The following is a 15,084-nucleotide window of genomic DNA, read 5'->3' on the forward strand; positions in this document are numbered from 1 at the left end:
TGTAATTATTAAAATTCTTAGGGGTTGTGTGTGTGGGAGTGGGGGGGAAATACACGAGACTATGCAAATATCCAGTTTCTCCTCAAACTTCCATTCACGAATTATAACATCTTTCAGTGCAGCCTAACTGCCCTGACTCTTACTGTGGTGTTTGCCTACTGAGGATTTGGTGGCTCCCGCGTTCTTTCCATATTTGTTAATTGGAGTTATTTTATAGGGAGGAGCTGAAACTCCTCCTCGTTTGTTTATTTCCATATAGATTTTATGGATAGTTATTTTACGTTACAGGTTATAATCCAACGCAGTCCATTTATTTTGTTGCTCAGATTGTCCCAGCTTTGACCACTGAGGGCTCTGGGAGCCGACCTACTGCTCTGTGATTGCAGTGGAGACAGTGGGCTGGAGGAGGCACGAGTGGAGGCAGGGAAACCAGGTAGGAAGCTGATGCAGCAAACCGACAGAGTGATGGTGTGGGCCGAACTGAGACAGAGGCAGTGAAGATGCAGAGAGGAAGGAGAACCTGAAGGGTGTTCAGGTGGCCAATGGACCTGTAACTGAGACCCACGTAATGTGGGACGTGGTGGAGGTGTGTGTCCTGTGCCTTGTTTTCCTCACTGCTCAAGACTACGGAGTCACAGCCCTGGAGAAATCTTCGCTCCAACTTAGTAAGCAGTGGCACTGATAATTTACAGGATTCTACCTCGGAGTCCTAGGACTTTGTACTTAACCCCAAACCATCTTAATAGAAGGTTATTAATGAAGGAAAATGACCAATTGTTAATTAGTGACTATTAGAAAGGTGTTTGTCAGCAGTTAAAAACAGGAAAACGTCCCAGTTAGTCTCATACAGAAATTGTACGATAAAATCACCTACAAATGGAAATATAAAAACATATTAATGTACAACTTGATATTTAGCATTTCAGAGATAACATGGTTGGTAACGATGTTAAGATGGGATGACCATAGGAAAGTCTTGTTCCCTAATAACCCAACATCCAATAAAACAATGTTGGCCAGGAAGCACTGTCAATAAAACACTGTCAATGAATTAACTGTACGTGCCTTCTCCCTCCATTTGGTCATTTCAAAAACAACAAGATTAGAAATAAGAGAGCCAAGGCAATTTAAAACACTCAAACTTTAAAAATGGAAAGATATAAACACTGACAAAACTTTTTTATAATTAGAAAAAGAAATGGCATATATTTAATTATGGGAGACCCAATATAAAATTCTCCTATTACGGTATTGCATTGAAAGGTAAACAGCCTATGTAAAGGATTTCTGATAAAATTATTAAAGGCCTCCTCCCCACCACTTAGAGAGCAAAGACAAACACTCCTAACCAGCAGTTTCTTTGTCTTACTTCCTACGCACATGCAGTGATACAGTAAGGCAAAATATCCCATTTTTACTAATAGGTCAATATTCGTACTTATGGTATACTTACAACATATTCTCTTTTGATAGAGTACAATTGCTTTAGACAAGTCCAAACAGGTTCTCTGAATTGAGTGAAACAGCTGTAATAAAAATACAAACAAAATGCTAAATAAAACAGAGAGCAGTAAAATAAAAAAATAATTACACTCAAGATAACCTAGTGTTTGATTTGCCCACTAAAAACAAGATCATGTGAACAGGTATGCTTGGTGTCATGTGGCGGACTATACAGAAACTGTGATCAAAGCCTTCCAGTATGCTCCTATCGTCTGTATTTATTGGAAGTCATCATCTCCGCAATCTAAATTAAGATCTGCAGAATGACGATTTCCTCCAGACAATTGAAATAATAGCTGAAAAACAGAAATCCTAAGTGAAGGGCCCAATTAGATGACTTAGTAAACCAGAGACCCAATATTCATTCATAATCTAATTTATTTCTTTTACCACTTGCGGTCTCTTTTAAAAATGGGGAATCTGTCAAATAAGCATCGTATTTAAAACATGAAATTAGCTTAGTCGGCGATCCTAATGTCCTCTGTGGCATGCTCAAGCAACTCTATAAAAAGCAAAGATAAATCAGTCAGCTGAATCTTGTGTCTGGTTAGAAGACATCTGGTAACACGGCGTTTACCTAGCAGCCCCACCACTCCCTATTTTCCCAAATGATTTCGTAAAATACACGGAGAAGAAACCGAATGCTATGCTACAGCCATCACAGAGGAAGTGAAGGGAAAAGCAGGTGGGCTGTGCTTTTAACTTATGGTGGACCTGGTCTTTGCTTCAGAAACGGAGACAGCTCAGGAGAAGATAGAAGAGATACTTCACACCAACCCGGAGGCCAGGCCTGGGATCAATGAGAAAACCTGGCAGACAACAGGCAGGCTTTCCTGCTCTCCCTCTGAGCTTACTGCCCTGGTATTAGAAAAGCCCTTCCCTATTTTAGTCAAAACTGATGATCTGTTTCATAATATACAAATGAATAATTAAAGTGAAAGCATACATATGTACTTAAAAGATTAAAACTATTCCCAGGGATGCTAACTATGATAAAACTTGGACACAAAGAGTATAAATTTTACTAAATCTCATTTCATTATAAGGCATCCTCTACCTGTGTAGAAAAGAAAAACAACAACAACCTTTTACCTTCAAACAAAATAGAAAATTAGCAGTCTGCATTCTGTGCCTTAACAAATGCTTGATATCAGTATTCTGGGTCACCAACCAGCAACACATATGAACTCTCAAATATGGGAGCAAGGAAATTCAAAAAGTATGTTCAGGATCTGATCTGTTGTCACTGTTCACGTTTTAAAAACTGCAGTATAAATTAAATGCAGTAAAACGCACACCTCTGCAGTGTTAGTTCTGTGAGTCTGACAACTGTACACGCTCTAGTAACCACACCCAACCAAAGAGGAGAAACATTTCCACCATCTGGTCGGGCTCCTCTGCAGTGGCACCCACTAAACGGCTTCTCTCAGGTTAGTGTTGCTTGTTTTTGTACTTAGAGCTATTTTTGAGATGATGATTTTATTAACAAGCAATTTTGACAAGTATTTGAACTTAGTGCAACATTTCTACATTAACTTCCCAACAGATTGAAATGCATTCTGACCGTGATTTTAGCTTGGCACATAGCTTTCTGTTTTTTAGGCTTGCCCTATATGGATAACAGTGTAGGACCACATCAACATGGTTTGCACATTGTTTTCATATGTTTTATTGATGGTTGATGGAATCCAGTCTCTCTATAAACATCAACATCAGTATTAACACTTCTGCAACAGAAACCTCTATCATGTGTCAAATTATTAGTCATAGCTAAGTACTTTGGACACTCTAAGTCTAGGACAGCAGCTATTTTGATAAGTATAGTTGGTTGTATAAAAATGCCCCTGCAAGAGTCTAAATTTAAATATAAAATTGTTGTGCTGTGCTTAATGTATGAAGAATTAACACAGTCAATTCCTTTTTGAATGAGGCTTGTATTTACTAGGGTGTTAAGGAGAGAAACATAAAGCTGTAAGATGTGAAAAGCATTAGCAACTTATAATTATTTCAGCTGTATTTAGAATACTAAAATCAGAATAGATACCTCCTGGTGGTACTTTTCTCCATTGATGCAATCTCCATTAAAACATCCCTATCAAACCCAGCTTCTATTTTGAACAATTCCAATGACAGAGGGAGGGTTGGGAACTAATATTAATTGAGTTTAACATGTACATTTATTCTGTCAATGGTTCCTGAATGTGTACTGTGTGACTGGCTGAGGGTGCGGTGGAGACTAAGGCGGACATGGAATTTGACCTCCTAGTGCAGGAAGGATAGGCAAAGCAATCAACCCTTGAGATAATTTCATGAGAGATGAGTACTATGCATAGTGGCCCTGGGTCTGGTTCTACCCTCAGATGCACAGAATGAATTATCCCTCTTCCACATGACAGACCTTCCTATACAGTTGACAACTAACCTATCTCCCCTTAAACCTCTTTCTGTTCTAATACAACGATGGCTTCCACCATCCTGGCCACCTTCTCAGAAAGCTTTCTGAAATCTTGAGCTTTTTGTGTTAGTGCCATTAAATGTTGAGCTCATTAACTTAACTTACATATTAAATCCGGAGATCACTTTGAAGTCTTTCAGGTCATGTAACATTTTTTCTCTCAGTGGCCTATCATTCACAGAAGTAAACTTTTTAAATTTTAATATAAACTACTGGCAGAATGTCTAAGAAGACAGGGAGTTAGTGGGCTTTCTACCAGTTATATTGGTATTCCAGGATCAACCAGATATGAATTCAGCATACTGTATTATTAACTAGTCTAACTAAATATCTGCTTTGTGAATTCACTCTAGAATTTTCCAGGGTAGGACACCAAGCCTACTAGACTCTACTTTACAGAACCAGTTGTGCATCCTTTTTTTAAAAAAAAAAATTATTGTAGAGAAAGAGGAAGGGAGAGAGAGAGCAGGAGAGGGAGAGGGAGAAACATCAATTGGTTGACTCCCATATGCGCCAACCGGGGATCGAACCCTCAACCCTTCAGTGCACAGGAAGATGCTCCAACCAACTAAGCAACACTGGCCAGGGCCCTTTTTTCTTTTTTAAAATGTAAATATTTGCCAGACCCTAGTGTTGATATCACTAGCAGTGATTCTTTAATTGCATTGATGTTCTTCAACAAACATTTACTGAGAATTTACCACATTCCATGCATTCTAACTAAGTGTAAAAAAACCTACAAATTAACAGAGGCATATGGATAGTTACACGAGAATTTATAGGTGTATGTTTGTTTGCTTAAATAGGCTGGGATTGGATTGATCCCAGATTTTCCTCATGAACTAGTTGTTTGCAATAGGTTTTCAAATATAAGCACACCTATGCTTGCCCAGGTGAGTCACTCTAGGACCATGACCAAAGCAGGGTGGCTGTGCTGCTCACCTCCAGCTTGGCATCCAGGTCTGCGTCAGAGGCCACAACGTGTTCATCCTCCTTCTTCCCCGTGGCTTTAATAAAGGCCTGCTTCGTTTCCCAGTACTTCTGCTGCATCTTATTCACCACGGACTTGTCCTGAGCATACCGATCCTGCAAGTCCCAGGGGTAACTGCTAAAAACATTGAAAGAGCTATTTTACTCATGACTTTCATAACGACTGAGATAGTTTTGTGTGAATGAACTCACCTAAACATTAAATTATACACTTACAACACTCATAAGCATATAAATACTTCCTTTATGGTTATTACACCAAAAATGTAAATCAACTCTGACTCCAAAAGCTTAAAAGTTAGTGAAGAAATGAAACAACTTGTGCAGGAAATTTTAGAAACTGAACCTCCACTACTGAGTGTGGGTATCAGCAGGCAGGACACACCCCTGGTAGAAGTGGAGAAAGTGAGGCCAAGCCAGGCAGGGTGACTGGCTCAAGTCGATCGTGAGTCAGAGATAAAGCCGGACACCAAGGTTCTCTCCACTCCAGCATAATGGCCAACAATGAAGTGATGGCAGGAAAGCAGAGATAAGGGGCTGAAAATCAGCGTGCTTACCATCTGTCACAGAGGTGCCTAAAATAGTCAAACTCAGACTCAGAGAGTAGAATGGTGGCTATCAGGGGCTGGATGGGGTGGGGGGGAGGGGAGAGATGGGAAATTGCTAGTCAGTGGTCATAAAGTTTTAATTATGTCAGACGAATACATTCTAGAGATGCAACTTTGGGCCCAGAGTTAACAACACTGAAAAAAAACCAAAACAACAACACTGCATTGTACACTTAAAATATTATGTAGAGGGTATATCTCTTACCAAAGTTAAATAAAATTTAAGAACATTAAAAACATATTACAGATTCCTGATGTTAAAACTGTAGTTTATTAAATATAAATGCTTAAAATACATTGCATTTTTTCTGGGAAAATATAGTGAAGATCAAATAAAAAAGAAATTAGAAAAAGAATTGAGAAAATAATGGAATTCTGTAAAAGTGGCCAGAGTACCTCAAATATTGACAGAAAGTTTGCCATTGGCCTGCATCCCTCCCCATGTTGTCTACACCCTCCCCCTGTCTAGAGGTCCTGCTCCAGAGGCTCACATAGGACCTCGGTGTCACTCCTATACAGACATGCGTCATGTTCTACCCCATGCTACTGCCACTCAAAATATGCCAGGCCTGTGTCCCAAACATGAGTTGCACATATCAAAATACCTGTATCTCAAAACCCGGTGACTTATAATCTCCTTCCAGATAACATTTACAATTTTCAATTCACAGGTTTATTCTTAAAACGTCATAAGGGATTTCAGATGACTTTCTCAGCAAAGGTTATCTTTAGAGAGAGAAGTGGGATTGGAGGGACTTTCATGGTTTCTGCACTATTTAGAAGTTTTATTATGAGCTTACATATTAGGAAATGTGATAAAAATATCTATAATATTTATGTAAAAGCTAGTCTTTCTATAGAGTGTGTATGTTAATAGACTGGGAGGATATACCCCCACCCCCAAAACTACGGTTATTTCAGGGGAATGGAATTTTCAAGAATGGGGAATTGGGTGGACTTCTTTGTATTGTGTCTCCCCTCGCCCCCCGCAAAAGGTCATAAATTAACAGTAAAAAGAATTCCATTTTGAAAAAAACCAAAGGGACTTTGGAGATCTAGTGAAAATGCCTCACTCCACCCCCTGTCATTTAAGAAATGAGAAAACTTCAGTTTTAAAAGGTTAAGAATCTTGTCTGAAGTCTCACAGGATTAAAATCCAGGCCCCTGAATCCCAGTCCAGTGATCATTCCAATAGTCTCCGCAGCCTTTGTATTCCAGTAGCAAGCAGAGAAGTGGCTGAGTAAGTGGGAGAAAGCCTTTGGGGAAGGGCCCACTTCTTGAGGCTCTGCCATCTCTCTTATACAAGTGACTACCTACTTCCCTGAGCCCAGAGCTCACTGCCTCGGTGTGACAGCCATCAGGAGGGTCACGGGATGGAACCATCCCCTTGTCTTAATGAGGTAGATGGAACAATTAAAAAAAATCTTACAGCTCTTACGTAGAAAGCTGTCAAATAAGGATACTCAGGGAAACTAAAACCCTTAGCCATTTATTAATCACCCTTTAAAACCAATTACATTTTAAGAGATGCAAAAAGTTGACCTTTTATATTAAAGAGAACTTAGATCTGATTGCTTTTCTACTGAGAGAGGAGGGATTAGAAAGTACAGTCTCTGTTGTAATTAATTGTTCATTTGATCAATAAAAAATATGCACTACATTTTTCATGATACAAATTTAAGGTGGTAAAACAAGACAAAGATCTGCTTGCCTGGTGGGCCAAGGGTTCAAAAGGGTTCAGAAACACTGCTTGAAATGGATCTGGAATTTATAAGATGTTACCCATGCTATTTAGGTGTGTTATAGGCACATAAGTGTTGGTGCTAACATTGCCATATGATTACCATGCCTATTTTATTCATCATCATTAATTCCAACAGTGATTGGCTCTTGAATGTTCATGAAGGTTAAAGTCATGAGTATAAATCGAGTCTGAGTTCCTATTCATTCAATTTTATAGCTTGCCTACATAAAATTCCCTTATAACCCTAATATTAGAAGTTGTAAATAAGATAATGATCAAGTAAATATACTAACTTTTTACATTTGAAGAAATGGTGGTAAGGAAAGCCAACATTAAATTCTCAAGAGAAAATTTATATATAAATTTCTTAGAGAATATTCATTAGGTAAAAACATAGTATTTTTGGTTACTTAGTTTCCATATTACATTTAATAGGGATGTTGAACTTGACTATACCCAACATTGGAACAGGGACTAACAGGTTATTGTGGCTAATGTGACTATTGATTTTTCTATTCAATAGACATTTATTGAGCATATACTATGTGCTTTCCTCTTTCATTAGCCTCTCCCAATTAAAAAAAGGCAACAAATTACTTACCATTTGTGTCCTGACATGTTTCCTTCTTCTTTTTCTACTGTTGATGATTTGGGGAGAAAGGGCAGGGAAAAAGCATGAGAGGATATGTTATACTATAACCTGAAATAAATATGTTTAACAGTTACACACTATATTATAATTATATGTCAAATTGACACATAAAATTCCAATCTAAACCACTTCTAGCTGTATTTTAGGGGCCCAACCCTACTATGCAATAACACTGTACACTGTTGTCAAGAATAGTTTATCTAAGTAACATGGAATAAATATCCCAAATGAAGTTTAACAAGTGAACAAGCAGGTTGAATGACAAAGGAAGGTTGTAGAAGACTACATAAAATGAGATCATATCATGCAAAGCAATATACTGTAACCGACTGAAGCATAGAAATATTATATAGTGAAGGTATAAAGAACTGCTTAGGAATAATGAACACTAAATTCCAGATAACAGTTACCACTGCAGTGGGGCGTGGAGGCTCTTATGCAAGAGGTACATGCAGGGATTTCAACTGTAGCCGCAGTGTTCTCTGTTAAGCTAGGTGGCAAGCATTGCATCCGTATGCCTCCTTAGAGATTTGAAATATTTCATAATCAGTATTTAAAAAACCTGAACCAGCCCAGTGCAAAAACAAAAAAAAACAAACAAACAGAAAAAAGGGTAAAAAGGAGAAAAATGTATTTATTTCTGTTTTTACCAGCCTGATATTGTATTTTCATCTCATTCATAAATATGGAAGTCACTTGATGCCTTTGCCCCTCACTCCATTTACCCCCCTCAGGGAGCTAGCCAACCAAAAGAGAGGGCAGAGCCAGCCAACCCAGCCACACTTACCTACCAGTTACTGGAAAGAGTGGTGAACTCACTACCTAAGGGATGGCCCCTGGCCAGACACGGATTGCTGGCTGCCAGAGTGAATGCTCAGTGTATGAATGCATCTGGCTATGCCAACATAATCAATGCAATCCTTCCCCCTTTGCCTTAGAAAGGGTCCTGACAACTAGGACCCCTAAAATGATTAAAGTTTCCCAGGCTTTAAAAAAATGTCTTAATGGAACTAAATTGAGTGTTGAAATTCCCGGCTTCAGGTGAGAGGAAGGAGGAAATTTTCTTCGAGTGACCAGATGCTGCTGGAATGACAGCATCCTGTAATCAGCATCTCTCTTCCTCCTGGAGAGCATCCAGGTTTTGGACGAGTTGCTTTGGAAATGACATTCATGATGAGTAAGCCTTGCCCTCTGCTCAGTAAATCGTGGAGAGGCCATGAACCTCCCACACAGCCTCACAGCAAGGACACATTTACTTTACTTAGCACAAAGCTTTCAACGAAATTTCTCATAAAAAAATATTGTTCAAGGAAATGAAATTATTATAGTCTTTCCTTAAGTTGGATTTCACCAGGAACTATTAGGATAATTAGTACTTTCTGATTAATATTTTTATTGCAATAAAAAAATAGGATAAATTTATTCTCTTTAAACATTTTTTTCCCATTGATTTTTAGAGAGTGGGGGGAGACAGAGAGACAGAGAAACATCGATGTTAGGGAGAGACACATCAATTGGTTGCCTCCTGTACACACCCTACTGGGGCTGGGGATCAAGCTTGCAGCCTAGGTATGTACCCTTGACCAGAATCAAACCCGTAACCCTTCAGTCCTCGGGCCAACGCTCTAACCACTAAGTCAAACCAGCTAGAACTATTTTAACAATTTTTAAGTGTATAGTACAGTATTGTTAACTATAACAGTGTTGTACAACAGATCTCCAGAACTTTTTCATCTTGCATTACTGATAGTATATACCCACTAAACAACTCCCTGCTTTCTCCTCCTCCAGCCCCTTGCAACCTTCGTCTTGTGATTGGCTTATTTCACTCAGAACAATGTTCTCCAGGTTCATCCATGTTCTAACATTTTTAAGGCTGAATAATATTCCATTGTATGTATGTAGCTACTTTTCTTTATCCATTCATTCATTGATGGACATTGAGGTGGCTTCCACATCTTGGCTATTGTGTATAATGCTGCAATAAACATGGGTGTGAAAATGTCTAAGATCCTGTTTTTATTTTTTTAAGATATGTACCAGAAGTGGGATTGCTAGATCATATGGCAGTTCTAGTTTTTATTTTGTGAAGAACCTTCATACTTTCCCCCACAGTGACTGCACCATTTTACAATCCCTCCAATAGGGATTCCAGGGTTCAAGGGTTCCAATTTCTCCACATCTTCACGAACACTTGTAATTTTCTGGATTTTTTTATAGCAGTCATCCTAATGGGTGTGAGGTGATATGTCATTGTGGTTTTATTTGCATTTCCCTGATCATTAGTGTAGGTAACCATCTTTCATACACTTATTGGCCATTTGTGTTTCTTCTTTGGTGAAATGTCTATTCAAATCCTTTGCCTATTTTCTAATTGGGTAACTTTTTGTTGTTGTTATTGCATTATAGGAGTACTTAACCCATTATCAGATATATGGTTTGCAAATATTTTCTCCCATTCAGTAAGTTGCCTTTTCACTGTTGAGGATTTCATTTGCTGCAACTTTTTGATAAGCTTTTGATCATCAAAAAATTTAACAATTTAAGTTCTTTGTGGTAAGACAGATAATAAAATCACTGAGCACACTGCCCCTTCTACCTGAACTTCCAAGCTACTTCCAGACTATGACGCCATGTGGCAGTGTTCCCCAAGATATTGTTTTTGTTTACAGGCCATTTGCACTGGAATCTTTGGGAGAGTCAACATGTCGGTTCCTGGGCCCCATCCCTTACCTGATGAACCGGAATCTCTGGGAACAGGTCTGAGAACCTGCATTTGTAACAGGCTTTGCAAATGATTCTTTTTCTGCTTTTTATTTTTTTGTCTTTTTTTTGTTGTTAATCTTTACACCCAAGGATATTTTTCAATTGATTTTTTGATAGAGTGAAAGGGAGGGGGAGAGACAGAGAGAGAGAAACATCGATGTGAGAGAGATACATCAAGACCTGACCAGGGCCAGGGATTGAACCTGCAACCGAGGCACCTGCTCTTGACCAGAATCAAACCCAGAAAGAACCCTTCAGTCCGCCGGCTGACACTCCCTTTAAGCCAAATCGGCTAGGGCTGCAAGTGATTCATAAGCACATTCAAGTCTGAGTACCACAGCTAAGAGGTACACAGGAAAATTTCTTTCTGGAAATAGATTTTTCTTGAATAAACTGCTGGGTTATATGCAACTTGAGCAAAGGGGTCATGGGTGGCAAAATCAAGTCAACTCCACAGAACACATCTGAATGTCTCAGGACAAGGCAGCTGCAGCCAGAACTTGCATCTCCTTTAATGTACGTCTAGCCCCATACACCAGGAACAATTAATAAACAACTTTCATATTTCCTGACAAAACCATCTCATTTTGCTCTTGCACTTCCTAAACCCATAGTGTCAAAATCAATACTTTAAAAAATCATTACAATTCTCACCCATTCATTCCTTCCAGTTCAGCCGTTTGGTTTATCAAACATACATTAAGCATCTAATAATTATGTGCCAGAAAACTTAACAGTCTAGATAGTCTCTGAACAATAGAAATATAATATGAGCTACATATGTAATTTTAAGTGACCTAATAGCCATGTTAAATATACTTTATTTAACATAATATTTCTAAAATATTACTTCAACATGTAATCAATAAAAAAATTACTAATGATATATTTTGCACTTGAGTTTTTATAACAAGTCTGAAATCCGGTGTGTATTTTACACTTACAATACAAAGCCATTGAGCCTAGCCACTTTACGTGCTCAATGACCACATGTACTTAGTGGCTACTGTTTTGGACAGTGCAGATTGAACAGGAAAAACAGGCATATAAACATAAATTTCCAGCCTCACCAGACTCTTGACATTTGCAAGGGGCCTATAAAAAGATCTTCATGAATCCCCAAATTTGTAAATATGTAAATTCTGCTGTAAAAAATATCATTTCCCCTGTCAAGTACAATAAAGTCTATGATTAGCTAATACTTCAGGATTCTGCAAAGGAAGCTATTGCTTCACTTCTGCCATGAGGCCCTTACGGAAGAAGCCCAGAATGAATGGGATCGTGTCTCCACCTTTCTAATGGCACTTCCCAACATTCTGCTTGTGGCCACCTTTCCTTGGGTGATAAGCAAACAGGAGCAAGTTTCAAGCTGCTTATGGACTGTGAGTGCCATGTCAGAAAAAACAAAGGCACCAGTATTGTTAAATTCAGCATGACTTACCCACATGAGTGGCAGAAGAGTCAGTAATAATTAAGACCCGCTCAAAGAAGTAGGTGTCCAAGAGTTAACAGATCAATGAAAATCAAGATCCTAATTTTGATGTAACAACTTTAAGGGTGGGTGGGGTGGGTGAGTTAGTGAGGAGCAGGCTAAGACAAGAAATAAAAGAGAAAGATGTCTCCCTGCTCAGAGGGGGTTGCTGTTGAGATCAGTACCTCCTGCTTGGGTGACACTATGACCCCCGACCTAATTCTCTTACACTTTTCCAGGCTGCACCTTGATGGGGATGCAATCCTTTGACCTCCTGCTCCAAGGCCAGGCATTAAAAACACAGCTGTTCTGGGCCACATCCATGTGACTGAGAGCCCAGCTTGCCCTGTGGGGAGAACTGGGAGAACAGGGAGGAGGAACAGTCTGTTCAGATTTTGTACTGGGGTTCTGTGCAATAATTATGCTCATTTTTCCTCTTTGCTTTTCTTGCATGCTTGTGGTGTCTTTTTTTTTCCTTACAGCATATAAGTTAAACATTTATATAATTTACAAAGTGATGCCCCTGATAAGTCCAGTACCCCCTGGACACCATAAGTACTTAATACAGTATTATTGGTTATACTCTCAATGCTGTACTTTACATTCTTGTGACTATTTTTGTAATCACCCATTTGCACATCTTAATCCCTTCATCTTTTTCACCCAGCCCGCCAACCCCCACCCCACCTCACAACCATCAGTCTCTTCTCTTTATCTATGAGCTTGTTTCTGTGTGTGTTTTTTTAATTTTGTTTTTTAGATTGCACATATAAAGTGAAATCATATGGTATTTGTCATTCTCTGTCTGACTTATTTCACTTAGCATAATACCCTCTAGGTCTATCCATGCTGCCCAAATGGTAAGATTTCATTATTTTTTATGACTAAGTAATATTCCATTATAAATATGTACCACCTATTCTTTATCCAATTGTCCATCAGTGGACACCTAAGTTGATTCCATATTTTGGATATTGTAAATAATGCTGCAATGAACATGCATCTTTTCAAATTAGTTTTGGGGTTTTGGGAGGCTAAGTACCCACAGTGAGATTGCTGGGTCATATGCTAGTTCTGTTTCTAATTTTTGAGGTACCTCCATACTGTTTTCCATAGGGGCTGCACCAATTTGCAATCCTACCAACAGTGCATGAGGGTTTCCTTTTCTCCACATTCTTGCCAACACTTGTTGTTTATTGATTTATTGGTGATCATTTTATCCACCTATGTGGACAGGCTGTAACTGTTCCACTTGTTTTTATTTCCTATAACCACTGTAAAGCCATTTTGAACACAGTAGAGGTCAATAGATAAGCAAAAGTTTTTTCTAAATAACCCCAAAATATTTTTCCAAGTCTGCTAGGTTCACAGAATGCTAAAGCAAGCCTGCTTTTAAAAAGTTTGATGCATTGCTACAAGGAAGAGAAGTTAGTCTGTCCTTGGCTGCCTTAAACTCTGACACTGAATTTTCTTCCTTGGAGACAGAACCTGGGAAAGTATTTTCATTCCATATAGGCTGCCTTCAGCAGCACTGAACATTTGTTCTGGCCCACTTATGGAGTTAGCTAATGGCGCCTCTGATTATTTTGGGGTTATGCAAAGAATCTAAAATTCTTCAGCCAACCCTTTCTCATACTAAAGGTAAGATCAGTAGCTACATTTCACCATATCACTACTCTCAACCCACAGAAATATTTCAGTATTTCTGAAACCACACTTCCTGTGTCCTGTTTCTTGTGTAGTTTCATGTTTAAATTAATTGTCTTTCCAACATTAGCAGTAGAGTTTCCTTCCATCAGTGAGCAGTTTTTCTGTTAGCTGGAGTACTAGCTGAAACTGAGTCCAGAATCCCTTTCTCTTGTATCTGTACTGAACATAAGGTGGAGTCTCTTGAATTGCAGATCTGAGCCATTGCCAAATTTGTCATTTTCCTCTCCGATTTATTCAAAATTGCTATTTCCTAACTGAAAATTGTCACCATCTTAGAGCTCTTCAGTTCTGTTGTGCACACTAGCCTCCAGGTTTCTTTGGGAAGTGGGCTATTCCCCCACAACCCCAACAGGAAACATACTTTTTAAGAGAACAGAACAGAGTCTTACAGTATTATTGGTATGATGTGGTATATTTGAATCATCTCATAGTAAAATTACTCCCAAACACCAGCTTCCTGGCACCATACGTCATTGAATAAGATGCCAATCTGTTCATATTTCAACATCCCTGAACCTAGGATGTGTCCTACAATTGATATCTGGTCAACTGTTTGGCTGTCATTTTTTTTTTCTTTGTGGAACATAAAATGCTAAAAGATCCCATGAGCAATGTTTTTTATATATATATATTTGATGAAATACAGAAAAATTGTTTAAAATTAATCCTCAGTAAAATTATACATCACTACACGCCACTAACTTTTGGAGACATTTGTGTATAACCGAAAGAGAGAATCTGAAGTCAGGAAATGCCAAGTGTTACCTGATATGCAATGGGTGCCATGACAAGGAAGGCGCTCAGGGTTAGAGGAACAGAGAGGAAAAGGCACAGAGCTGGCTTCCTACATGGCTTTGGGGCTGAGTTTCTAAGAATCAGCAGTGGCTGGCCATGTGAAGGTTAAGCATACGTGTGTGTGTGTGAGTGGTGGTGGGTGGTATTATTCGAGGCAGAGAGAAAGCAATGAACAAATTCTTCCTACAACCAACCACAAGCAGATGTGCATTCCCATAACTTTAAGAAAGATGATGTGACTGGGGAGACATAAGGGCCAATCTGTGTTGTCACTTGCAGCATTTAGATATATTCTGTAGCCAGGGGAGGGGTAGACGCTCAATGCTGTTTATTTCACATATAGTGAACACCTTCTATGCCCTGTCGAGAGTTCATCTTTGACAATCCATA

General features: G+C 38.9%; 1 protein-coding gene across 13 annotated transcripts in view; it reads right to left on the reverse strand.

Moving 5' to 3' along the window:
- Positions 1 to 15,084, reverse strand: part of ICA1 (islet cell autoantigen 1) — a 112,801-nt gene that overhangs the window by 84,639 nt on the left and 13,078 nt on the right. For 4 of the 13 annotated variants that reach the window (XM_080666788.1, XM_080666795.1, XM_080666786.1 and 1 more), the window contains exons 2-4: positions 7,902 to 7,938; positions 4,901 to 5,066; positions 1,454 to 1,526 (exon numbers count right to left, since the gene is read on the reverse strand). In XM_080666788.1, coding sequence (XP_080522914.1) covers positions 1,454 to 1,526; positions 4,901 to 5,066; positions 7,902 to 7,918 — 256 coding nt within the window. In that variant the 5' untranslated portion in view covers positions 7,919 to 7,938. Of the gene's footprint in view, positions 1 to 1,453; positions 1,527 to 4,900; positions 5,067 to 7,901; positions 8,001 to 15,084 lie in introns of all 13 variants that reach the window. The other 9 variants (XM_080666789.1, XM_080666783.1, XM_080666794.1 and 6 more) reach the window with 4 other exon arrangements.

This window comes from Plecotus auritus, assembly GCF_963455305.1.
Source record: "Plecotus auritus genome assembly, chromosome: 4".
Lineage (NCBI taxonomy): Eukaryota > Metazoa > Chordata > Mammalia > Chiroptera > Vespertilionidae > Plecotus > Plecotus auritus.